The sequence below is a fragment of the Schistocerca nitens genome, chromosome 11 (assembly GCF_023898315.1).
Source record: "Schistocerca nitens isolate TAMUIC-IGC-003100 chromosome 11, iqSchNite1.1, whole genome shotgun sequence".
NCBI lineage: Eukaryota > Metazoa > Arthropoda > Insecta > Orthoptera > Acrididae > Schistocerca > Schistocerca nitens.
The window spans coordinates 203,316,953-203,342,635 of record NC_064624.1 but is presented as its reverse complement, the minus strand read 5'-3'; the positions used below and the strand labels follow the sequence as shown (position 1 = coordinate 203,342,635).

Below are 25,683 nucleotides of genomic sequence, written 5' to 3'. Positions count from 1 at the left end.
AATGATGATGATTAGGACAACACAACACCCAGTCCACAAGCGGAGAAGATTTCCGACCCAGCCAGGAATCGAACACGGGCTCTTAGGATTGACAGTCTGTTGCGCTGACCACTCAGCTACCGGGCGCGGACAATAATTACATAAGAAGAGTATTTATTCGTCACAGCCCAGTGCTACTATTAAAACAAATTACTTATAAAAGAAACTCCCAAGTATTTGCTGACAAAAAAAAAAAGAGGAATGGGGAAAACTTCCCAGTTTCAATACTTCCACTTTCCTCCTCAAGTATGAAGAGGTATAGGCTGGAAAAGTTTGGAAACAAAGGACACGTCGCTCAGAGCCCAGGCTGAATGTGCGTTTACCGTTTGAACCTGTGCACCTCGCACCTAGTCACCGTGCTCGCACTGCACTCAAACAGAGGCACGTGTGTAGACGCGTGCCTATTCCTCGAGGTGTGCGTGTGAGTGCTTCTGTTCACACCTGTGCTCACACGAGGCACCTCTACTTCGGTGTGGGGCAATCTACAGCCGCACGGCCACTAGCCTCGAGGTGCACAGATGTAAACACACATCGAAAAAGGCAAATCCGTACCGAGTATGAGGGGAGGAAGGAAATGGTAGCAGTGGATAGACGATGTGAAGAGAAGAAAATCTGAATCTATCACAGGACCCCCATCAGACTTGTAAATCACAGATTTCAGTGAGTTTTGGGGATGTTCTTGCTCTCCTTGGTGCATGTATATAACACGTATATATGGCTAAATCATCAATTTTGATTGTGACAATTTATTCACACTGAAATTGCATCATAAGTCAGAGTTTCTCAATGCTATGTTAAATACATTTATATAAGTGAAATGGCAATGTCGAAACAGTGAATGTTTTCTTATGTGTCACAAACTCATAAGAGAGGGGGGGGGGGGGGGGGGATACGTATATTGGCTGGGTAACATAGTTCATTGTGCACAGTGTTGCTTATTAGCTAGAAGAATCATTTTAATATCAGTTAAACTACTCTTGGTGTACGTGAAAACAGTTGTACAAAGACAGAACTTTGAAATTACTTTTCATGTGTACATTGATGAATAATAAACATATTTTTCATGTGTACACTGATGAATAATAATCAATCATATACTGAGTTTGGGGGATCGGGGTGAAGGAGCATGGGTAGAAATTTGGACCATAACATAAGCAATTACTAATGTGAGGTGTGTGAGAAAAGTAATGAAACTCCTAGCTAAGTTTTTACTTTTTTTTTTTTTTTTTTTTTTTTTTTCAAATAAAAGTAGTGTCGCCTTTGAAGCAATTCATGTCAATACGAGTAGTCATTCTCAGTCTCGGTAGCAGTGCCGAAAGGCTTCAACTCTTAGAGCCTTTTACATGCCGGGCACTTTGTTTGAATGTTCTCCGGAGTCTCAAAATGACGTCCTTTTCATTTTGGGAAAAAAAAAAAAAACCTCACAGGGATTCAGATGAGGTGAGTGGGTGTGCTGAGGAATAACGGGAATGACTTTTGAGGTCAAAAATTCCACGATGGAAATGGCCGTGTGACACGGGGTGTTGTAATGAAGTAGCATCCGTTTGTCTGCAATGTCCAGTTTCACTCTTCCCACCCTTTTCCTGAGCTCTTCAAGGGTATCTTTATAAAATACTTGGTTGACAGTTTGTTCTGGAGGAACAAATTCTTTATGCACACACAGGTCTTTGAAGTTGAAGGTCTCCCAGAGCAAGGTTCATCTTCAATGTATTCTCGGCCATCCGAGAATGATTTGTGCCACAGAAAATCTTGTGGTCTTCATAAGGAATGTTTCCCCACAAGCCTGTTTTAAGTTTTCAAAGGTCACACTCACGGATTCTCCAAGTATAGACAAAACTTGATGGCATAACGTTGCTCTAAATTTCAATGTTCCATTTTTGTAATATCCATCAAAAACACAACTTAACTGCTGGCGCTCTCAAAAATCGTGTGATTGCGTAACTGAGTTGAAACTCGGAATGAGTATCCGGAAGGGATATCCAAGTAGAGCAACAAAGCATCGCCATATCACTCCCAGTGTTGTCAGCCTCTTTACTTTCCTCACACAGCTAATCAATCATAAGTGACTGCAAAATGATAGTTATTCTTGTATAAGAAACTATTGCATCAATACTTTGTCAGTATAGTTACTGTCAGAAACAGACTTTCTTACTTAGATTGCACAGCTGGCGAGAGGGATATGTAATTTCACAAAACTGTTCACGTTTACATTCGTACTCCTACTGCTTACACAATCATGGGCAATGTGTGCCTTCAGTATACTGTTATATAAGGTTTTCCTTGTATCCTGAAAGTATCTGATTCTGCTCATCCTTGCCCACTCCTCCCCCCAACCACACGAGGATAACAAGCATCGCAGCCAACTGGAGTTTGTCTGCCACATAGTATTAACTGTCACTGTTGTGTCTGCTGCGTGTGTCAAAGAGATGGACAGGACAAACTCCATGATGCCTCAGGTATACAGGCAAAAAGGTACGGCCAAATTTTCAGGAAACATTCCTCACACACAAATAAACAAAAGATGTTCCGTGGACATGTGTCCGGAAACACTTAATTTCCATGTTAGAGCTCATTTTAGTTTCGTCAGTATGTACTGTACTTCCTCGATTCACCGCCAGTTGGCCCAATTCAAGGAAGGTAATGTTGACATCGGTGCTTGTGTTGACATGCGACTCATTGCTCTACAGTACTAGCATCGAGCACATCAGTACGTAGCATCAACAGGTTAGTGTTCATCACGAACGTGGTTTTGCAGTCAGTGCAATGTTTACAAATGCGGAGTTGGCAGATGCCCATTTGACGTACGGATTAGCACGGGGCAATAGCCGTGGCGCGGTACGTTTGTATCGAGACAGATTTCCAGAACGAAGGTGTCCCGACAGGAAGACGTTCGAAGAAATCGATCGGCGTCTTAGGGAGCGCGGAACATTCCACCCTGTGACTCGCAACTGGGCAAGACCTAGAACGACGAGGACACCTGCAATGGACGAGGCAATTCTTCGTGCAGTTGACGATAACCCTAATGTCAGCGTCAGAGAAGTTGCTGCTGTACAAGGTAACGTTGACCACGTCACTGTATGGAGAGTGCTAAGTGAGAACCAGTTGTTTCCGTACCGTGTACAGCGTGTGCAGCCACTATCAGCAGCTGATTGGCCTCCACAGGTACACTTCTGCGAATGGTTCATCCGACAATGTGTCAATCCTCATTTCAGTGCAAATGTTCTCTTTACGGATGAGACTTCATTCCAACGTGATCAAATTGTAAATTTTCACAATCGACATGTGTGGGCTGACGAGAATCCGCACGCAATTGTGCAATCACGTTATCGACACAGATTTTCTGTGAACGTTTGGGCAGGCATTGTTGGTGATGTCTCGATTGGGCCCCACGTTCTTCCACCTACACTCAATGGAGCATGTTATCATGATTTCATACGGGATACTCTACCTGTGCTGCTAGAACATGTGCCTTTACAAGTACGACACAAGATGTGGTTCGTGCACGATGGAGCTCCTGCACATTTCAGTCGAAGTGTTCGTACGCTTCTCGACAACAGATTCGGTGACTGACAGATTGGTAGACGCGGACCAATTTGTGGCCTCCACGCTCTCCTGACCTCAACCCTCTCGACTTTCATTTATGGGGGCATTTGAAAGCTCTCGTCTACGCAACCCCGGTACCAAATGTAGAGACTCTTTGTGCTCGTATTGTGGACGGCTGTGATACAATATGCCATTCTCCAGGGCTGCATCAGCGCATCAGGGATTCCGTGCGACGGAGGGTGGATGCACGTATCCTCGCTAACGGAGGATGTTTTCAACATTTCCTGTAACAAAGTGTTTGAAGTCACGCTGGTACGTTCTGTTGCTGTGTGTTTCCATTCCGTGATTAATGTGATTTGAAGAGAAGTAATAAAATGAGCTCTAACATGGAAAGTAAGCGTTTCCGGACACATGTCCACATAACATATTTTCTTTTGTTGTGTGTGAGGAATGTTTCCTGAAAGTTCGGCCGTACCTTTTTGTAACACCCTGTATAATTTCTCCAATAACATTAATTACCTGTCAGTTGTTCTTGGGTCTATTAAGAGGTGTTGGAAAATATTCAGTTAGCTCCACTGAGCAATCTCTAGAGTTTATGAAAAATATATTCACATTAAACTGAAAAAGAGGACTGCATTCCTTACATAACAGCAATATAAATATATCGTAATTGAGAATGTAACGATTTACAGATGTACAAGTTAGCTGTCATTTCTCGAAAATTGATGGAATTTGCTCAGAAGAAGAAGGCTAAGAGGAAGAAACATTATAACCTATGATGTATGATTAATGTCAGTGGCTTGCTTATATTAACCATTACCAGTGATTGTACTGAAAAAACAGACACGTGGTCTTTTGAACTGACTGCATCTTTGCATAAAACGTGGGAGCCACATCCCTTTCTAGTTTCAGCAAAAGAGTGTGCAGTCAAGAGTCCTGTCCTTATCTTTCAATTTTTTTTTTTTTTTTGTCTACTGACTGGTTTGATGCGGCCCGCCACGAATTCCTTTCCTGTGCTAACCTCTTCATCTCAGAGTAGCACTTGCAACCTACGTCCTCAATTATTCGCTTGACATATTCCAATCTCTGTCTTCCTCTACAGTTTTTGCCCTCTACAGCTCCCTCTAGTACCATGGAAGTCATTCCCTCGTGTCTTAGCAGATGTCCTATCATCCTGTCCCTTCTCCTTATCAGTGTTTTCCACATATTCCTTTCCTCTCCGATTCTGCGTAGAACCTCCTCATTCCTTACCTTATCAGTCCACCTAATTTTCAACATTTGTTCATAACACCACATCTCAAATGCTTCGATTCTCTTCTCTTCCGGTTTTCCCACAGTCCATGTTTCACTACCATACAATGCTGTACTCCAGACGTACATCCTCAGAAATTTCTTCCTCAAATTAAGGCCGGTATTTGATATTAGTATACTTCTCTTGGCCAGAAATGCCTTTTTTGCCATAGCGAGTCTGCTTTTGATGTCCTCCTTGCTCCGTCCGTCATTGGTTATTTTACTGCCTAGGTAGCAGAATTCCTTAACTTCATTGACTTCGTGACCATCAATCCTGATGTTAAGTTTCTCGCTGTTCTCATTTCTACTACTTCTCATTACCTTCGTCTTTCTCCGATTTACTCTCAAACCGTACTGTGTACTCATTAGACTGTTCATTCCGTTCAGCAGATCATTTAATTCTTCTTCACTTTCACTCAGGATAGCAATGTCATCAGCGAATCGTATCATTGATATCCTTTCACCTTGTATTTTAATTCCACTCCTGAACCTTTCTTTTATTTCCATCATTGCTTCCTCGATGTACAGATTGAAGAGTAGGGGCGAAAGGCTACAGCCTTGTCTTACACCCTTCTTAATACGAGCACTTCGTTCTTGATCGTCCACTCTTATTATTCCCTCTTGGTTGTTGTACATATTGTATATGACCCGTCTCTGCCTATAGCTTACCCCTACATTTTTCAGAATCTCGAACAGCTTGCACCATTTTATATTGTCAAACGCTTTTTCCAGGTCGACAAAACCTACGAAAGTGTCTTGATTTTTCTTTAGCCTTGCTTCCATTATTAGCCGTAACGTCAGAATTGCCTCTCTCGTCCCTTTACTTTTCCTAAAGCCAAACTGATCGTCACCTAGCGCATTCTCAATTTTCTCTTCCATTCTTCTGTATATTATTCCTGTGAGCAGCTTCAATGCATGAGCTGTTAAGCTGATTGTGCGATAATTCTCGCACTTGTCAGCTCTTGCCGTCTTCGGAATTGTGTGGATGCTGCTTTTCCGAAAGTCAGATGGTATGTCGCCAGACTCATATATTCTACACACCAACGTGAATAGTCGTTTTGTTACCACTTCCCCCAATGATTTTAGAAATTCTGATGGAATGTTATCTATCCCTTCTGCCTTATTTGACCGTAAGTCCTCCAAAGCTCTTTTAAATTCCGATTCTAATACTGGATCCCCTATCTCTTCTAAATCGACTCCTGTTTCTTCTTTATCACATCAGACAAATCTTCACCCTCATAGAGGCTTTCAATGTAATCTTTCCACCTATCTCCTCTCTCCTCTGCATTTAACAGTGGAATTCCCGTTGCACTCATAATGTTACCACCGTTGCTTTTAATGTCACCAAAGGTTGTTTTGACTTTCCTGTATGCTGAGTCTGTCCTTCCGACAATCATATCTTTTTCAATGTCTTCACATTTTTCCTGCAGTCATTTCGTCTTAGCATCCCTGCACTTCCTATTTATTTCATTCCTCAGCGACTTGTATTTCTGTATTCCTGATTTTCCCGGAACATGTTTGTACTTCCTCCTTTCATCAATCAACTGAAGTATTTCTTCTGTTACCCATGGTTTCTTCGCAGCTACCTTCTTTGTACCTATGTTTTCCTTCCCAACTTCTGTTATGGCCCTTTTTAGAGATGTCCATTCCTCTTCAACTGTACTGCCTACTGCGCTATTCCTTATTGCTATATCTATAGCTTTAGAGAACTTCAAACATATCTCGTCATTCCTTAATACTTCCGTATTCCACTTCTTTGCGTATTCATTCTTCCTGACTAATGTCTTGAACTTCAGCCTACTCTTCATCACTATTATATTGTGATCTGAGTCTATATCTGTTCCTGGGTATGCCTTACAATCCAGTATCTGATTTCGGAATCTCTGTCTGACCATGATATAATCTAATTGAAATCTTCCCGTATCTCCCGGCCTTTTCCAAGTACACCACCTCCTCTTGTGATTCTTGAACAGGGTATTCGCTATTACTAGCTGAAACTTGTTACAGAACTCAATTAGTCTTTCTCCTCTTTCATTCCTTGTCCCAAGCCCATATTCTCCTGTAACCTTTTCTTGTACTCCTTCCCCTACAACTGCATTCCAGTCGCCCTTGACTATTAGACTTTCGTCCCCCTTTACATACTGCATTACCCTTTCAATATCCTCATACACTTTCTCTATCTGTTCATCTTCAGCTTGCGACGTTGGCATGTATACCTGAACTATTGTTGTTGGTGTTGGTCTGCTGTCGATTCTGATTAGAACAACCCGGTCACTGAACTGTTCACAGTAACACACCCTCTGCCCTACCTTCCTATTCATAATGAATCCTACACCTGTTGTACCATTTTCTGCTGCTGTTGATATTACCCGATACTCATCTGACCAGAAATCCTTGTCTTCCTTCGACTTCACTCCACTGACACTACTATATCTAGATTGAGCCTTTGCATTTCCCTTTTCAGATTTTCTAGTTTCCCTACCACGTTCAAGCTTCTGACATTCCACGCCCCAACTCGTAGAACGTTATCCTTTCGTTGATTATTCAATCTATTTCTTATGGTAACCTCCCCCTTGGCAGTCCCCTCCCGGAGATCCGAGTGGGGGACTATTTCGGAATCTTTTGCCAATGGAGAGATCATCATGACACTTCTTCAATTACAGGCCACATGTCTTGTAGATACATGTTACGTGTCTTTAATGCAGTGGTTTCCATTGCCTTCTGCATCCTCATGTCGTTGATCATTGCTGATTCTTCCGCCTTTAGGGGCAATTTACCACCCCTAGGACAAGGAGTGCCCTGAACCTCTATCCGCTCCTCCGCCCTCTTTGACAAGGCCGTTGGCAGAATGAGGCTGACTTCTTACGCCGGAAGTCTTCAGCCGCCAATGCTGATTATTTATCAAAATTTAGGCAGTGGCGAGGATCGAACCCGGGACCGAAGAAGTTTTGATTATGAATGAAAGACGTTACCCCTAGACCACGGGTCTAGTATCTTTCATACTCAAATGTTTATTTAGGGCAAAATCAGTGAGAAACACTTCAGAACAGTGCCTACAAACATGTGACGGAGGCTCTGCACTACGAATGTGAATGAACACATGCTTGTTGTATTTTGGTGAAATGCGCTGTAGGCAGGAACTGCATGTGAAGACAGAAAAGTTTTGGTTCACCATACTCACATTATCTGCACTGCGGAAGTGGTTATCCTCTCGTGAGATAATGCCTCGTGTCGGAACACTATTACTGACGAAGTGTGCCGACGTCTCTCGCTCCGTCGCCAGCTCATCGTGGGTAACGTTTTGAAGATTACTTTCTTGAAATGCAGCACTGTCGTTCCTATCAGAAATTGGAATAGATCTGAAAAATCAGGTTAATCAAACAAATACAGATGAACAAAACAACTCGGTAAAGAGTATATTAATAATTAATCTGACTTCTCGGTTTACTGACACAGAAATAGCTTACTGTGAACATAATAAATGATTATCTAGTTACTTTACCACACAAAAACCTATGATTAAAAATATTTACACACTAGAAAGAGCTATTACTGAGGCACTGGAATAAAACAGTATTGCTAGGTGACGGCACCACACCCGAGAACGAGACTCTGTGCAGACTGGGAATCACGGTTCACCTAACACCACCACCACCTCATTTCAGGGGCGTGTGGTACCTGAATGGTGACATTAGGTGGCACCGTGTGGTAGCTTCCTTCACCAGCTACCGGATGACAGAGGCTGCTCAGCTGACGATGCTACATGCTGCCAGAATGCTCAACGGATGTCCCTATTGGCACACACTGCAACAACTAAACTCCCCGTATGACCCGTGTCACGTACATCTAGTAGCTGTCACAGTGAGCACCGTACAGCAGGACACAGATTGGCACCTCGTTCGCTGTCAGCCGACAGTGTAATTGATAGGCACAGTGGACAGCCACTGCCAGGTTAGAGGTGACGAGCAAATGTGTCTAATACAACACCCTGCCACATACAAAAACAAGTGCATATGACGACTGTTAACATTTTTTTTAAAAAAAACAGAGATACACAACTGAATACAACCTCTAAGCACATAATCATGAATAATGAGTACCTCTCATTGCCACGAGTTCACCAAATATGCAGCACACTGAAGGTCTTCCAGAGCGTTCATTGCCCTCAGAGTCTTCGCAGCCATCTTTGAACCGCCTATGCCACATGAAACACGTGGCATGTGACATGGCATATTCTTTATAGGCCTCTCGAACCATTTCAAACGTTTCCATGCCGGTCTTGTTCACTTTTACACAAAATCTGATCGAAAACTGCAGCTCCAAGAGGCGCTGCATTCTGGACGTTTCGATTTCTCGACGATGTTTCAAAACAGACACTCCCCGTACTTGCAATGTTTTCACATGCTTGGCTCGCTTAGCCCCCCCCCCCCCCCCCCGCCCCCTCCGATGGTGCAGTTGGTGAGACCAGTCGGCACGTGCATCGCTACTCAGGAAAAAATCAGTCTTGTAACTTTATTTACACACCTTGTAGTGTATGGCAAAGATTAAAATGTGGCACGCTCGCAGCAATGAAGTCTGTGGAGTTAGCGAGAAAAAATTAAAAACATTAATTTTTTACTGGATGTTTCATCAATCTTGTACTGTGTGCCTTTCCCTGTCCATGACAGAGAGAGGATGTTGTAACATTATGTGATTGCCTTATCATTTTAAATCATTCACTAATCGAGCAGTCGCTCGGCAACAGCTACAGTTAGCAAATAATGCTGCGAGAATGTAAATGGTGAACAACCTGTGACGTAACTTGTTTGTCGAAGTGCTGTCAGAGATGCAGTGAGTTACAGACTTTGAAAATCGCAGCGTGAAAAACGGACGGAAGAAGGACACATTTACACATTCTTTTGATGTACGAGATATTCTGGATGAACAGTTACTCAGTTACTCATTTTCTCTTGTCTCTTGTAACCTGTGTCGGACGCGCATGTCTTGTCGCCGTATTATTATTGTTAAAAATAATATTATTTTAGTGTAAAGTAAAAGTGCAATACTGCATAGCAGCAGATCTATTGGGCGACATGTATGTGAAAACGTCAAAGGAATTATTTTCATTTCGAGAAGTGAAGTGCCAGTCAAAACAGCATCCATGTTAAATCCTTCATTGCAGTGTAAGTTCATCTATTAATTGCCATAAATTCAGAATTAAATGGAACTGGTGTATGGACTATTTATTTAGCATAGAATCTATGTCTTACTCTTTCAAGAAGTTATTTAATTTCTGCCAAATGGAGAGTTCACAGTCACGAATTCTTTCGTCAAAATTGGACGGAAGTTGCAAGCGGCGAAATATTTTCTCCTCCCGTATTCTATTGGTAAATGCACAATAAACTATGGTCCCTTAGGAAATTCATTTTGAGCTATCCAAAAATAATTATATTTTGAATAGGCATTTACTCTCCCCTGCAATGCAACTTCCAACTGATCAGACGATCCAACAACAAACATACGCACACGGTCAGTGTTCGCAAATATATTTTCACCGCTGATTATAGCTACATGTTACAGCACAAAAGTGAACATATTGTCATAATTAGTGACTACGAACAGGAACATTTATAACTGTATGTTTATGTATACACATTACGTAAACATATCATTATAATGTAGATTTCTGTTTAGCTCACTAATAGTGTGAAATACATTAATTCTTATAGTATGAAGTCAACTTCATTTAATAGTTCCTTATTTCACCTGGTCTGTCTGTCTGTCTGTCTGAGTCATCAGTACCTGTGATACTTCAGGGGAGCAAGGAATTTAGGCAGACCAAGCTGGATGGTGTAGGATTGTCTTCAAAGAAGAAGGAGGGGAGGTAAATAACTTCAAGATTCAAAGAACTGTCATCTAATAATCCAATATTATATTCTACAGATTTTCTCGTGTAAACAAGAAATCATAAGCCTGACCATCTGGACTGTGCTCCATTGTGTGTAAATTCGCTAAGACACACACTCCCAAGCGAACTCACTATTGTTGCATCTCTTGTGAGGCAACAGCAAATTTCCATTGTAATAATTATTCTTAAATGTATTAATTAATCAGTACAATATACAGAATTTTAAACATTCTGTTGTTGTTGTTGTTGTTGTTGTTGTTGTGGTCTTCAGTCCTGAGACTCGTTTGATGCAGCACTACATGCTACTCTATCCTGTGCAAGCTTCTTCATCTCCCAGTACCTACTGCAGCCTACATCCTTCTGAATCTGTTTAGTGTATTCATCTCTTGGTCTCCCTCTACAATTTTTACCCTCCACGCTGCCCTCCAATACTAAATTGGTGATCCCTCGATGTCTCAGAACATGTCCTACAAGCGATCCCTTCTTCTAGTCAAGTTGTGCCACAAACTCCTCTTCTCCCCAATTCTATTCAATACCTCCTCATTAGTTACGTGGTCTACCCATCTAATCCTCAGCATTCTTCTGTAGCACCACATTTCGAAAGCTTCTATTCTCTTCTTGTCTAAACTATTTATCGTCCACGTTTCACTTCCACACATGGCTACACTCCATACAAATACTTTCAGAAAGGACTTCCTGACACTTAAATCTATATTCGATGTTAACAAATTTCTCTTCTTCAGAAACGCTTTCCTTGCCATTGCCAGTCTACATTTTATATCCCCTCTACATCAACCATCATCAGTTATTTTGCTCCCCAAATAGCAAAACTCCTTTACTACTTTAAGTGTCAGACTTAATTTAACTACATTCCATTATCCTTGTTTTGCTTTCGTTGATGTTCATCTTATATCCTCCTTTCAAGACACTGTCCATTCCGTTCAACTGCTCTTCCAAGTCCTTTGCTGTCTCTGATAGAATTACAATGTCATCGGCGAACCTCAAAGTTTCAATTCCTTCTCCATGGATTTTAATACCTACTCCGAATTTTTCTTTTGTTTCCTTCACTGCTTGCTCAATATAAAGATTAAATAACATTGGGGAGAGGCTACAACCCTGTCTCACTCCTTTCCCAACCACTGCTTCCCTTTCATGTCCCTCGACCCTTATAACTGCCATCTGGTTTCTTTAAACATTCTGAGATTACTAAAAATGTGAGATGACAGCTCAGGTGTCTGAAGATAGTGTCACCTCACAACGTACTGACCCGTGCTCGTACCTGGCACAGTGCAGGAAGGCAGACGACGACACGGCACCACCTCCGACGTCGGTATCTCCACCGCCATTGCAGCGGCTTCTGTAGGAGGGTCGCTTCGAGCGCCATTGTTGACGGAAGTTTCCGTGCTCAAACACGTCCTCGTACTGTGGGTCTGCAAGTGAACATAGTAACAGTTTGGTGGACAGATCATCCGAGCAAACACCAGGCAATTCAACACCACTGAACATAAAAATCTTTTAAGTCAATAAAATCATCTCGAGTATCAGCTGAGTCATAATGTCGTATTATTGCAACATTTAGACAACTTTTATTCTCATCTTCAATATTACATTCGTGTCCAGTTCGTTCCTTCACGGCTCCTGGATCAAAGTGGTGTGCCAATCAGACAACTCCGGAAGAGGTGGTCGGCAAACCCTCGGCAGGGCAGAGCCGAGAGAGGGCGGTCTAGGGGCCGAATCCACGAGGCTGCCGTGTCACGGAACGGATTCCGGGATTCTGTCATCAGAGAGGCAGTGGAAATATGAGTTCGTGACAATCTCGTCAACCGGGGCACTAGTTTTCAACTCAGCTGTGTGTAGGACGTGGCTTTAGCTAGAATTTGTCAGAAACACTTTGATTTGAAAGCTCGAGAGACACAGTGGGTGGAAAACAGGTAAGCAGCCCAGTTCTTAACACTCCCAGCGCCAGCGGTGACATCTCCTCCAGAGGCACACGAACGGTCCCACCATCGGGTCCTGCCGTCTAGCGACAATAAAGGAACAAACTGCACACAGACCGGACACTTCACCTGAAACCGATGAGTTTGAAACTCATTCAAAGGACTTCACTGGTGATCAGAGAAGATTTAAGCAACGAAAAAACCTGAAGACATTACTAGCTTAGGCTATGAACTTGGCATTAATGTTTTTTGGCGCATATAACTGGCATACAGGATACAGCACTACACAATTAGACACACGAAGCAAAACTCTGATATCTAGATGGGAGAACTTTGCATGGCGAACACAATGTTTTTGTTTAAGTAAGCTAAGTGGTTAATGAACAGGAGAATTTTGGAGTTTGTACATAAATCTGAAATGCTTGGAAGTACTGCATGTAACACTAAACTACAGCTTCAGTTCTCCTTAGCATTACTAAGATGCTGGTTGACTCCTTTCATGAGATGCACATTAAATCTAAGGACAAAATTTAGAAACGCAAAACTAATTATCAACAACTATCGTAACCTGAAGAAAGGCTAGCATTTAGACTCTCATCTTTAGCAACTGGAGAAACTGCTTCTCATTTTGATAGCAGCTATATATCAGATAATTTCTGACGTCTGCAGTGACAATAATCGAAACACTTTAAGAATTTTATTAAAATACATATAAGGAAAATATTGTCAATAAAATATGACTGTTAAAATCTAACAATGGAAAACCCTGGATGGAATAATGACATTAATATGGAAAGGATAAATTGCTGGTCACCATGGGGCAGAGAGTTTGAGTTGCAGGTATAAAAAAAGAAGAAGAAGAAGAAAGCTTGCTCTCTCTCTCTCTCTCTCTCTCTCTCTCTCTCTCTCTCACACACACACACACACACACACACAGAGAGATGACCATTGCCTCAGGCTGCCAAGGTCAGATTGCCATTATTAAAATCTGAAACACATGCATATACAACTTGTCACATAAGATACTTCACAAGTCAACTGTATAGTTTGTTAGAGGGCAGATAGCGCAAAGCCAGGTAACAAATTTACTTCATCTACATCTACATTCATACTCCACAAGCTACCGTATGGTGTGTGGCTAAGGGTACCTTGCACCACAACTAGACATTTCCTTTTCCTGTGCCGCTCACAAACACACCAAGGGAGAAACAATTGTTTATACGCCTCCATACGAGCCCTAATGTCTCTAATGTTATCTTCGTGGTCCTTACACGGAATGTATGTCCCTGGTAGTAGAATTGTTCAGCAGTCAGCTTCAAATGACAGTTCTCTAAATTTTCTCAATAGTGTTGCTCGAAAAGAATGACGTCTTCCCTCCAGGGATTTTCATTTCAGTTACTGAAGCATCACCATAATACTTGCACGCTATTCTAACCTACCGGTAACAAATCTAGCAGCCCACCTCTGAATTGCTTTGACATATTCCTTTAATCCGACATGTTACCTATCTGCAACACTCGAGCAGTACCCGAGAATAGGTCGCTCTAGTGTCTTACGTGTGGTCCCCTTTACAGATGAACCACACTTTCCCAAAATTCTCCCGATAAACCAAACTCGACCATTTGCCTTCCGTACCACAGTCCTCACATGTTTGTTCCATTTCATATCGCTTTGCAAAGTTACATTCAGATATTTAAACGACACTACTATGTCAAGCAGTACACGATTAATGCTATATGCGGACATTACGGGTTTGGTTTTCCTACTCATCTGCGTTAACTTACATTTTTTCACATTTAGAGCCAGCTGCCATTCATCACACCACCTAGAACTTTTTTGTAACTCATCTCGTATCCTCCTGCAGTCAGTCAGTCAGCTTCGACACTTAACCGTGCACCACAACATCGTCAGCAGACGACCGCATATTGCTGCCCACACTGTCCGCCAGCTCATTTACGTACACAGAGAATAATAACACTCCTATGACACTTCCTTGCAGTGCTCCCGATAATATCCTCGTCTCCGACAAACACTCGCCGTTGAGGACGACGTACCGGATTCTGTTACTTAAGAATTCTTCGAGTCACTCACATATATGTTCGTATGTTTGTTAACAGTCTGGAATGGGGCACTGTGGCAAATGTTTTCTGGAAATCTAGAAATATTGATTCTGCCTGCTGCTCTTCATCCATAGTTCACATCTGTTTCTCTATGTCACGAACGATTACAATTCCATACTGGACTCTGTGCAGAAGTCAAACAAGATTATGTGTGTACAATTCATATCTTGAATGTGAAGTTTAAAACTTGGCTTTTGTTTTAGTATCTTAGTAACTGCCACACTGGACTGCCAGTGAGCGACCATACAGAAGCCTTAGACCTGCCTAGCACTTTTACACGGGACCAGAATTTTTTCAAGCTCTCAGCCACATCTTTTACTAAGGTACGACACTGGTAGTCGTCGTACGTCTTGCGCATAGAAGTTTTCACACATTCAGGAATGTCTATTAACCTTTGGCTGTTGTCGTCTGCTTGTTCTCTTCTGAAATGAGAGTGCAACAGACTTTGCTTTATCATCAAAAATCGCCAACATTAAAGGTACCATGGGTGTAAGGAATGAGAAGGACCAGAACGTTTGAATATTTTTAATTTTGGTCAGCAAGATAGATACATATTCACTTTTTTTACTTCCAAGAGAATTTACTTTTGGTAATGTGAAACACATTGTTTATTCACTCTGTTTTCTGCTGATACAAGCATGTAATGAATTTATCATCGTTTCAAATCACCATTTGGACAAAGTGCTTCAGCAAATTTTTTCCGGCTTCTTTCCCTTCAACATTTTTTCTGTTGATCTCAAGCATACCAGAAAAACCTGTGTATCTACATTCTTCTGTCAGCATTGTTACATTCTCTTCAGACAACTCCATAGCTCAAACAACTCATGTCTGTAATGAAAAAGAACACGACAGCACACGAAAGCTCTCTGTATAGTTAGCACTGAAGTTGAGAACCCACAAACTTCATTTGACACTTTGCTCTAAACCAACAAACAGCAGAAAAGGAACAAACAAAGGTGTATATGAACCAAAAGTGACTGAATGTAGTTTGCTCCCCCTTGCCTACGATTTACTCTCGAGAAAAACCCTGTTTGTTGTTGCTCGCCTGCATGCACCCCCCCAGGGCAGGCTGTTCCAGCTCGTCGGCTCCATTGTGAGCCGCGGAGCGCTCCCTGCTCCAGGGAGCCGTGTCGCTCGCTGTGACCATTCGAGTGGGCCGGCACGCCGGCACGTGGCACGGCTGGCTGAGGCAGGCGGCAAGGCAAGCGTTCTGATGTGCCAGCTGGGTCTTACAAGATCGACAACCTCATACCCTTAGCTGCTAAGACGTGGTGACATGCTGCACCACGAAATACGATGTTCAGGAAATAAATAAGAAACAAATGTTTTACAAGAAATTGCGCACTAAATTTATTGGGCCTCTGTAGCTTGACATTTTCTTTTCATTACAAGATCGGAAATATCAGACGTCAAAGTGTTTGCAGCGTTAATGCGGAGGATTGCCTTCATTGTTGCATCCTGAAGAAATGATCGTTCCTTGCTTTTTACCCTTTTCATTGCTGAGAAAGCTGCTCACAACAATACGTAGATCCAAACATGCACATGATCTGAGCGGCATTGTTGTGAAGCTTGGGATATGTTTTTTGCTGTGATGAACGATACCATTGTGACAAATCCAACGCGTTGTAGTACCTCTCTTTCAACAAAGTTGAATTTTGCAAATCAATAATCTCCAATTGAAGTGACGATGACAAGTCATCGGGGGAAACTGAAAAAGGAGTGCTGAACACCTTAAGTTCCATTTCCAAACTAGTGACGTCTTGGAATCGTGTTTCAAACGACGTGATGAGCTGCTTTAACTTTGCTTGGTAATCACTGAAAGTAGTACCTTCAGGTAGTTTTAAAGAAGCAAGGGCCGGCCCTGTGGCCGAGCGGTTCTAGGTGCTACGGTCGCAGGTTCGAATCCTGCCTCGGGCATGGATGTGTGTCATGTCCTTAGGTTAGTTAGGTTTAATTAGTTCTAAGTTCTAGGGGACTGATGACCTCAGCTGTTAAGTCCCATAGTGCTCAGTCATTTGAACCATTTTTTGAAAGAAGCAAGGCGATTGAAGAATGTTAAATGTCCATTACTCATCTGCCTCTCAAATAAACGTAACTTTTCCATGAACGCTTTGATCTGGTCGTGCATGTCAACGATTAACTGCCCTTTCCCCTTCAATGACAGATTTAAATTATTCAGATGCATAGTTATGTCAGCTAGGAACGCCAGGTCTGATTGCCATTTTATATCTTTCAGACAACACATTTCTTCCCCTTTCATTTCGAGAAAAAGGGATATTTTCTCACGAATTGCAAAGAAAACATCAAGAACTTTTCACCGACTCAGCCAACGAACTGTACTGTGGTAAGGTATATCCCCATACTCCGCTTCCATATCTTTCATATCGTGACGCCGCACAAAATTCACACACGACACCTTTCATTACGCCACCTAGATCTAATGTTTCAGCGCACAGTGCCTCTTGGTGAATAAAACAATGAAGAGTCAAAATGTCTTTCCCGAATTCGTCCCCGAGTTTATTTTTCGAAAGAGAAGCAAAACCTCGGTGACGCCCGAACATTTGTGGTGCTCCGTCTGTCGCTACAGAATGGAGCTTATCCCACAGCAAATTCATATTGTCCACTGATTCACAAACAGCTTCAAAAATGTCACGTCCTGTTGCGGTGTAATCGAGTGGTACCACGTCCAACTTGCAGCTCCATGTCGACACCACGCACAGAGACTGTAAGCTGAGCACAGTCCGACATGTCGGTGCTTTTGTCAAGCGGTAGCGAAAATGCAACAAAGCTCTACGCCTTTTTTCTGAGCTGTGTCTCTAAATTCGCTGCCACATCCAGGATTCGACGAGGCACTGTTTGCTTCGTCAGTCGCGGCTGCATGCGGCCGGGGGGGCAGTGAGTTCGCTTTCCCCCCCTCCACGCTGGCTCCGAGCTGCCACAGTGAGCACTCCGGCTCCCTGGATCTCGGTTGGAACAGCCTGCCCTATGGTGTTAACCAGGATTTACACAAGTGACATTTTGATCTCTCTGCTGTGATCTACTTCAGGATCTTCTGGTGTTCTAGGTGGGCTGAACATTGTCAGAGACAAGTGTAATGCGCACTAGTAAATGGCGTTTCTCTTGGCGTTTTTTGAAGAAATGGGGTTCTGGGAGACATTTTTCCGGGTCCTATTGGTGTGCCACCACCACTGGAGAGATAGTGGTACCAGGAAGAGAGAGATAACATTTACCAAAATATTCTATGGGGGGAAAAAAACAGCCAACCAGCTGCAAGTAAGTGTTTATTCCAATCCTTGACTTAAGTTTTGGCAATTTTAAATCTTCAGGTGTAATGGATCCTAAATATTACATCAGTCGTTACAAAAATATTTTAAACAAAAGAAAGTAACAACTATAGCCACAAGATTGCATGACAATGTTACATCACATGTTTTCAACCTCTCCAATTTTACCGTTGTATAGATGCTGAATTTACAGCCATGTTTAAGGTTTCATAATATTACTGTTGGGCCACAGAGGTGGTAGTTGTTAGCATTTACTGTGCGCCGTGGAATATAACAGACCTGCCGTTGTTGACGCATCATATGGAGTTGGACTATGTACACATTTTTGTGGTTACTACTACCTATATGTATTAACTGGCTGGACTGTTTAGCCAAATCTTTAGGCAGCACCCTCCTTTCTCAAAGATGCCAAGTCCATGCCAGCTGGAAATCTCAAACACCACTCATTACACAGGGTGTATATGCTGCAGACAAGGGGAAAAAAGTCCCAGATTTCCCATTAAAAACAATATTTTTTTCCATGTGAACATATACTTTTTCTATGTTAAGTGACAGTGTACCTTCCCTCTGAACTGTAAAACTTATCAATCCTTTGAATGGTAAAGGTTTTATATGCGTACAACTTCTCAGAAATTTAGGAAATGAAAGACAGCAAAAAATACAGCATTTTGGTAAGATCCTCGTGGTGGAGCATCGTGTACGCCACGTATTTTCGTATTATGAAAGTATAAATAGGAATTCCACCAATCACAGCACGTTAGTTTCCGAAGTGCTGATCGAGATTGCGATGTGCTTTTGTCAGCCGACATCGTGTCACATTATCCTGCAAGCAAATGACAGTGGATATTCAGAGCACGGTTCACCTGATGTAGTCAGCCAATAGCGACATCACTCTTAAGTAGTGCAAACACAAACAGGGAAAGTTCAAGGTTTAAATTAATATACATACAATGTAGCTACAAGAAAAGCTAAGTTTTCACAAATAGGCTATTTGTCTTTTTTCCGTGCATTGTCCTTTCAGATATATGAAACACAAACGTGCCAGTAAAACTTTAAACGATGATATAAATGTCTGGTCTTCAGAGTGTTAAATTTTGATCAAGAGTAAATGCTCTAAAATATATGAAATTCATTGCACGTTCTCACAAATAACATAATTCACCTTGCATAAAAGGAAATTTACTTTCAAAGTAATGCTTCTCAAACCACCATCCACGGTATTTTCCCGTGACCTTTTCTAGGTTCGTTTCAGCACTTGCCAGAGAGCGCCAGAAGACAGGTGTTACTACGGAGGCACAGCTATGATGACGTAGGAAGCCTGTGCTCAGTGTCTGCTCTGCTTGTATACCTTTCGTCAGATTTCTGTTTGGAATTGCACGTGCAGTGGAGCATCACATGACAATGTTTAACAGTGTGACAAGTCGTTTGGAGACGACATACGGAGTTACTGTAGTTAGGGCAATTGTTTTGTCATATTGTGTCCAGGTAAGGAATGCAAAATTATAAAGCATTCATTGCCACAATATTTGTTTCAAGAATACTCCAGAACTCAAAGTATTTTGCTATGTGATGACTTTAATGCAGAACTTTTATTATTTGTACTCTGCATAACGTACTGTTACGTAGCATTTCCAGTCACGTTTACATCAACACAGCACTGTGAAAAGCTAGTAAAATGAAATACAAATATCGTGGATATATAAAATAAATAAATAAACATTATTTGTATACACCAGAACTAATAACAATAAGCTTTCCATGACTATTCAAACAGTATAAAAATTAACAAGGTTACTTGTGAAGCAAGGAAACTGTGTAACTGGCAGTTTATATTCTACTCCAGGAGTAAGTAGTTGAAACAGGTCTTGTGACCATAAATATTGTATTTCACGAGAGGCAGATACGTAAAATTCTGGTAAAGCTCTTCAGCACCAATTCTGAGAAGGTTATTATCTCCAAATACCATTACTGCGCCATCTCGTGTTTGGTTCTTTATCGTTAGCATAATGCCATATGTGCCTGTAGATGAAAACGTGCAAAATTGTTTTCATTTGACGTGAGAGGTGTAAACAAAGCACCGGCAGCAAAATCACAAAGCACACATTTCCCGATTACCGTAAGTCAGGAATGCACCACTGTGGAGCCGTGACTAAAAAACGACAGCAAATCAGTAAGGTTGAAACGAGTGCATCAACAAAAGAGTCAATGTACGCCAAATGCAAGTACGGCAGTAAGTTAGGCACAGACGACGTCACAGCCGGCAGCTAGAGTAGGTAACGGTGTACCGGCAAGCCACTGGCAGTCACTCGTCTCTGAAACGACCGGAAGTCTCGATCAAAAGCTCACGGTATTTTAACTACCAGATGTAGCTGAAAGCCTAAAAATGTTTCATTTTTTATCAGTGACGAGTGTGTGAAAAGAGAAGGAGGTAACGTCACACAACGCCACCCCACCGACGGTCGCTCGACTCACCGAGCATCCAGAGGTTGCAGCGTTTGCCCCTGCGGTTCCTGACCGCCAGCGGCACTTTGAGGAAGTACTTGCTGAAGTACAGTTTGCACTGCACCGAGCTCTGCCAACTCTTCTCGCTGCGCTTGAAGTAGGGGAAGCGGCTCGCGATGTAGGTGTTGATCTCTTTCAGCGTCGCTCTCCTGCCGGACAAACAAAAGCGAACAGCTCGGTACAGATTACCCTGAGGAGGCTGTGGGTTGGAACTGGAAGCATAGGGCGTATTTGGCATCTTTACTGTGTGTTTTACAAGTCTGCATATCCACCTCGTGCATATATAAATGGAAAAATAAATTGTTTTATAGGTTTCCCTGCTTCGAAGCAGATGAAAACTACTGTTGTCAATGCTGTACAGTTTTATTTTGTTTATTTATAAGACTAGGACTCACAAAATTATGACATTCTGCTACTTTGGGTGGGTGGGGTGGTGATTAACTGAGGAGGACATGTAAAGCAGACTAAAAGATGCATAGAGGGTGTTCCTGGACAAAAAAATCTGAGAGTATCAAACATACACTGCCATTTGGGACATAAATTTTTGAGAATGTGCTTGTAGAGTACAGCATGCATGGAAGTGAATCATGAACTGTGGGAAAACCACAGTAGAAGATGAGAATGGATGCATTTGAGATATGGAGCCATAGAAGGATGAAAATTAGGTGAATTGATAACATAAGGAATGAGGAGCTTCTCTGCAGAAATAGTTAGCAGAGAAATATGGAAAACATTGACAAGAAGAGAAACAGGAATATAAGACATGTTAAGGCATCAGGTAGTAAATTCCACAGTACTGGAGGGATTTTTAGAGGATAGAAACTGCAGTTGAAGACAGAGATTGGAATACATTCAGCAAATAACTGAAGATGTTGCATGAAAGTGGTGTTCTGAGATGAAGAGATTGGTACAGGAGAGTAAGTTCTGGGGCCACATTAAATCAGTCAGAAGACTGAAGACAAAAAGAAGGCTCGGTTGCTGTTTACGATTTTAGATAGTGCAGTTATGCTGGCATGACAAGAACACGTGACAAGTGAAAGAAATGCATAAATACCTCAAACTGACCTTACGTTTATTGACCAAACGAACAACTACACAGTGTGACAGCATATTTGGTAGCTATGGAACGGCCATCGACTTGCGTCAACAACTTCAATGTAAGACGAGGACCCACAGTCCAACATACTTTTAATTCTGTTTTACTCTATGGACTTCCCAACTATTTGTGATGATATTTTGTCTTTTTAGTCCGTTTAATTTCATGACATAGATTTTACAACCTGATGATGGGAGCATTGTCTCTTGAAACGCGTTGTTAAAATACGTGTATAAGAATCGCGGTTGAATGCTAACAGTGATAACCAAACAACAACTTACCCCTACCGTACATGTAAGACACAACTAAAGACACATGTGTGATGGATGGTGTAGTGTATTCTCACGAAGGAATTCACGAGTCTACAGTAGTGATACCAACCTGCGTGACGATTTCAGTATGGCCATAGCAATTAGCTCCTCGTAACGGAACGGTGGCTTTCTGTCGGCAGTACCGCCCGAGCCAGCGTCGCCAGAGGGCTGCTCCCCCTCCACTCCATTGGCGTCACCGTCGTCACCGGTGTCGTCAATCCGGCTGTTGCCGGTGTCAGCAGTTGCGGACATCAAAACGGCAGCACCGCCTGTCGACGTCACCGTGTCCGACACCGGGATGTCGTCCTCGGGGTGGCCGCCGCCGGGTCGGGACGAGTCCGCGGCAGGCCGGACGGTGCCGTAAACGTCAGAGATCACGACGGCGGCAGAGGTTGTGGTGGCAGTGCTGTTTCAGTGTGACAAAGACAGTATTCAGTTGATAAAACTTGATAAGCTCCATACTTTTTAAAGAAACACATTCAAATGGAATGTACGGAGGATACTCAAACTGAAGTCAAAAGAAACATCTTAATACAAGATGACACAATGAGTAGGTAACCACAGTCGAGGGAGAGGAACGTATTGAGTTTTCCTACGATATTTTTTCCCACCCACCGAAAACGGTGGTACGTTATAGGATCGGTCACGGACCGTCTGCAATGTACGAGTACAAAATCAGAAGAGAGACGAATAACATTTGCACGTGTGACAGTGTGAGTACTCTCGAGCACACGTAATTGGACGGTGAGCTCCACAGATACGCAGCAGCTAATGGTCGCCAGGCATTGCGGATGCCAGATCCTGAAGCAGCACCGAGTAACAAGTTGACTCGGTGCATTTTGGACAGTACTGCAGACGTAGCACACAGACAGAGACTTCACGAGCAATTCAGCCACACATCAGCATGCAACACACGAGACAGACGACGTGCCATACAAATGAAAAGAGGCAAGTGAGATCGGTGAGAATCGAGTAAAATGGCTTTCGAGATCGAATCACTTTGCAAGTGACTACGAACATGTGGACGTGAAGAAGTTAAAGTGAATGGTGGAATCAATTTCGACAGAGGAAACACTGTTGATGCCCACAGATTCCAGCAAGTAATGGCTGCTCAGCACGGTAGTTTGAAGATAGAGCCAATAGTGGAAGCAATGTTCTACAGATTTACGACACTAAATCGACATAAATAGAAGTGTACCAATATTACTCATATAATCTGTTGTACAAACACTAGTGTTAAACACTGACCAAAAAAAATTTAAACTTAAAGAATACACAGTCGGATGTCAATGTAACTTTGCAAATGAACACATCATCAGTGGTTATGTAAAGAATGCCGGTTCTTTTTATTTTGCCACTGTACACCAATTATACAAAGTAGGCACGATTAATTCCGGATCTGGCACGGTTACTCGAGAGGGTTGCCGGCAGGCCCGTATCCTGCGAGTTGCCGGCCCTTCCGTCACGGCTGTTCCTCCTTCGGAGACCGTTTACGTGCCTCGCCAGTATATCCCGAGTTTGGATTCGGTGCGGATCACAAATATTACGTTTCTAGGCTTAGCGTTATAGGGCACCACTAGGAGCTGCCACCGTCTCCCAGAGGTACCACGAGCAGCAGCGACGACAGTGGCGCTTCTATCTGGGAGTAGCTCGTGTCGACGGGTGGTGCGGTCGTCGACATACTGTGGATATTCCTGTGCCGCGGTGTACTCGAGCTGTGGCACAGACTCCTCCAGCCAGTTGCGAGTGCAGTCGCAGCTCTGCTCCGGACCACTCACGAGTCCCACCAGAGGGGCACAAACTGAGCCTGCACAATACCACTCTGCTACACAGGCCAGCAACTACCGTACAATTTTCGGGGGTTCAGAGCTACCGTGTACGGTGCTACCGTGATGATGGAACAGACATACATTTATACTCTGCCTTTTATTTACCTCTGCTTGAGGACTAATACTTTTGTTAGTACTGTGTTACAGGATACTTTACTTTCTGTGGTGACACTGTAATAAACATCCATTGTAAGACTTTATCTGTCGACTCGCCGTTCCTCATCTCGCCGTACACTGCCGTCCCACCGGGTCCGCCCGAGATTTGAACAGGCTACGCCATTTGGACTTTTCTCTTGTTCGTGTTACAGATATGATATGCTACGATGGGCTAGAACTGCTACTGAATTACACTGTGCGGTCTTCTGTTGGCTCTGTAAACAAGTAACAGTTCGGCATTCTTTTGCTACACTCGCTACAATACGACTGACAAATAGCGCTACTAGCTTTGTGTTATTCTTCGCAGTGCCAACTTCGTGCTTCTTGGGGCTGTGACTGCAGGCTTTGTAACTGGTAACTGCAGATTCAGCTATGTGTGTACCAACAAAGACACTTTGAACTTTCCGTGTGCTCTACCACTTAGTCTGCGACAAATTTTTTTTCATGGACTTTTTGTAACTGTTAACTTCAGCCGGCCGCGGTGGCCGTGCGGTTCTGGCGCTGCAGTCTGGAACTGCGGGACTGCTACGGTCGCAGGTTCGAATCCTGCCTCGGGCATGGATGTGTGTGATGTCCTTAGGTTAGGTAGGTTTAAGTAGTTCTAAGTTCTAGGGGACTGATGACTTCAGAAGTTAAGTCCCATAGTGCTCAGAGCCATTTGAACCATTTTGTTAACTTCACTTGTGCACTAGAACTGTGAATTCTTTCATATAGTAGCAGCCGGACTGTGAACTCTTCTGTGAACTGTCGAACTCGGTCTCGTGTGCACGTTGTTCTTTCTCTCTTGTTCACTGTGCACAAATCATCTTCGGTAGCTACTGGCTTCGCAGGTAGAAGTCAAAAACATATTGACGAGCTCCCATCTGGGGTGACGGTTCAGAAACAGACCTCCACTCCGTCACCTCCGATGCAGCCGCTCGTCTGCCCAGCTGCGGCCCCTTCCACACCTTCCAATGTGTCAGGTTTTTGACGACACTCTGGAGTTACGGTCAGATTTTCTCGACCAGTTCCGACGACGTTCGTGACCTCCGCTACCCGAGAGGATCGTTACCGACGAGCTCTTCTCTTCGTCCACTCTGGCACTTCGGCCTCTTCCCCTGCCATCCTTTGTCACTCAATCCTGAAATCATCCTTTCTTCTGTCTCCTATGTTCACTCGTGGGACCAGCTCACTTTAACCACTCTCTCTCGAGCATCGGCATCCACTTCCTCTTCTCGAGCATCACGTCTGTCTTCTCGGATCTCCCGAGCACCTCCTATATGGGTCCCACTGCCTGTTGCCGCAGGCACCTCCGCACCGAACTCTGCCGCCACCCGATTGTCTCTTCGAGCTCCTGCAGAGTCACCTCTGCACCTGCTGTCCCCCAGCATTTCCGGCAGGTTTCCACGAGTCCCGTTTTGCTAACACGACCCTCTCTCCAGTCAACACCTACGTGCCTCCACACCCGTCGGCCCCAAAACTGACAGCCCTCCTGTAGATGCTTCCTTCCTTCTGGTTTCCATTTCTCCTTCTGTTCTGTCCTCTTTAACGGCTCCTCACTTCCTTCTCCCCTCTAGTCCCTCTGCTCCCAGGCACGACACGCACATTTCCACGCGCCTCGAGACAGCGCTGTGCCCGACAGTGACCAGTGTGCACACAATCAGTCTCCTCTACTCACTCCTTACTCGTGGCAACTCACATTTTCCACAA

General features: G+C 43.2%; 1 protein-coding gene across 1 annotated transcript in view; it reads right to left on the bottom strand.

Annotated features, from left to right (window-relative positions):
- Nucleotides 1-25,364, bottom strand: part of LOC126212788 (uncharacterized) — a 344,572-nt gene extending 319,208 nt beyond the window's left edge. Inside the window, exons 1-6 of the mRNA XM_049940191.1 lie at nucleotides 25,167-25,364; nucleotides 23,693-23,850; nucleotides 22,080-22,415; nucleotides 20,573-20,751; nucleotides 12,027-12,189; nucleotides 8,054-8,231 (exon numbers count right to left, since the gene is read on the bottom strand). Of these exons, the coding sequence (XP_049796148.1) occupies nucleotides 8,054-8,231; nucleotides 12,027-12,189; nucleotides 20,573-20,751; nucleotides 22,080-22,415; nucleotides 23,693-23,850; nucleotides 25,167-25,364 (1,212 nt within the window). The remainder of the gene's footprint in view (nucleotides 1-8,053; nucleotides 8,232-12,026; nucleotides 12,190-20,572; nucleotides 20,752-22,079; nucleotides 22,416-23,692; nucleotides 23,851-25,166) is intronic.
- Nucleotides 25,365-25,683: the final 319 nt, after the last annotated feature.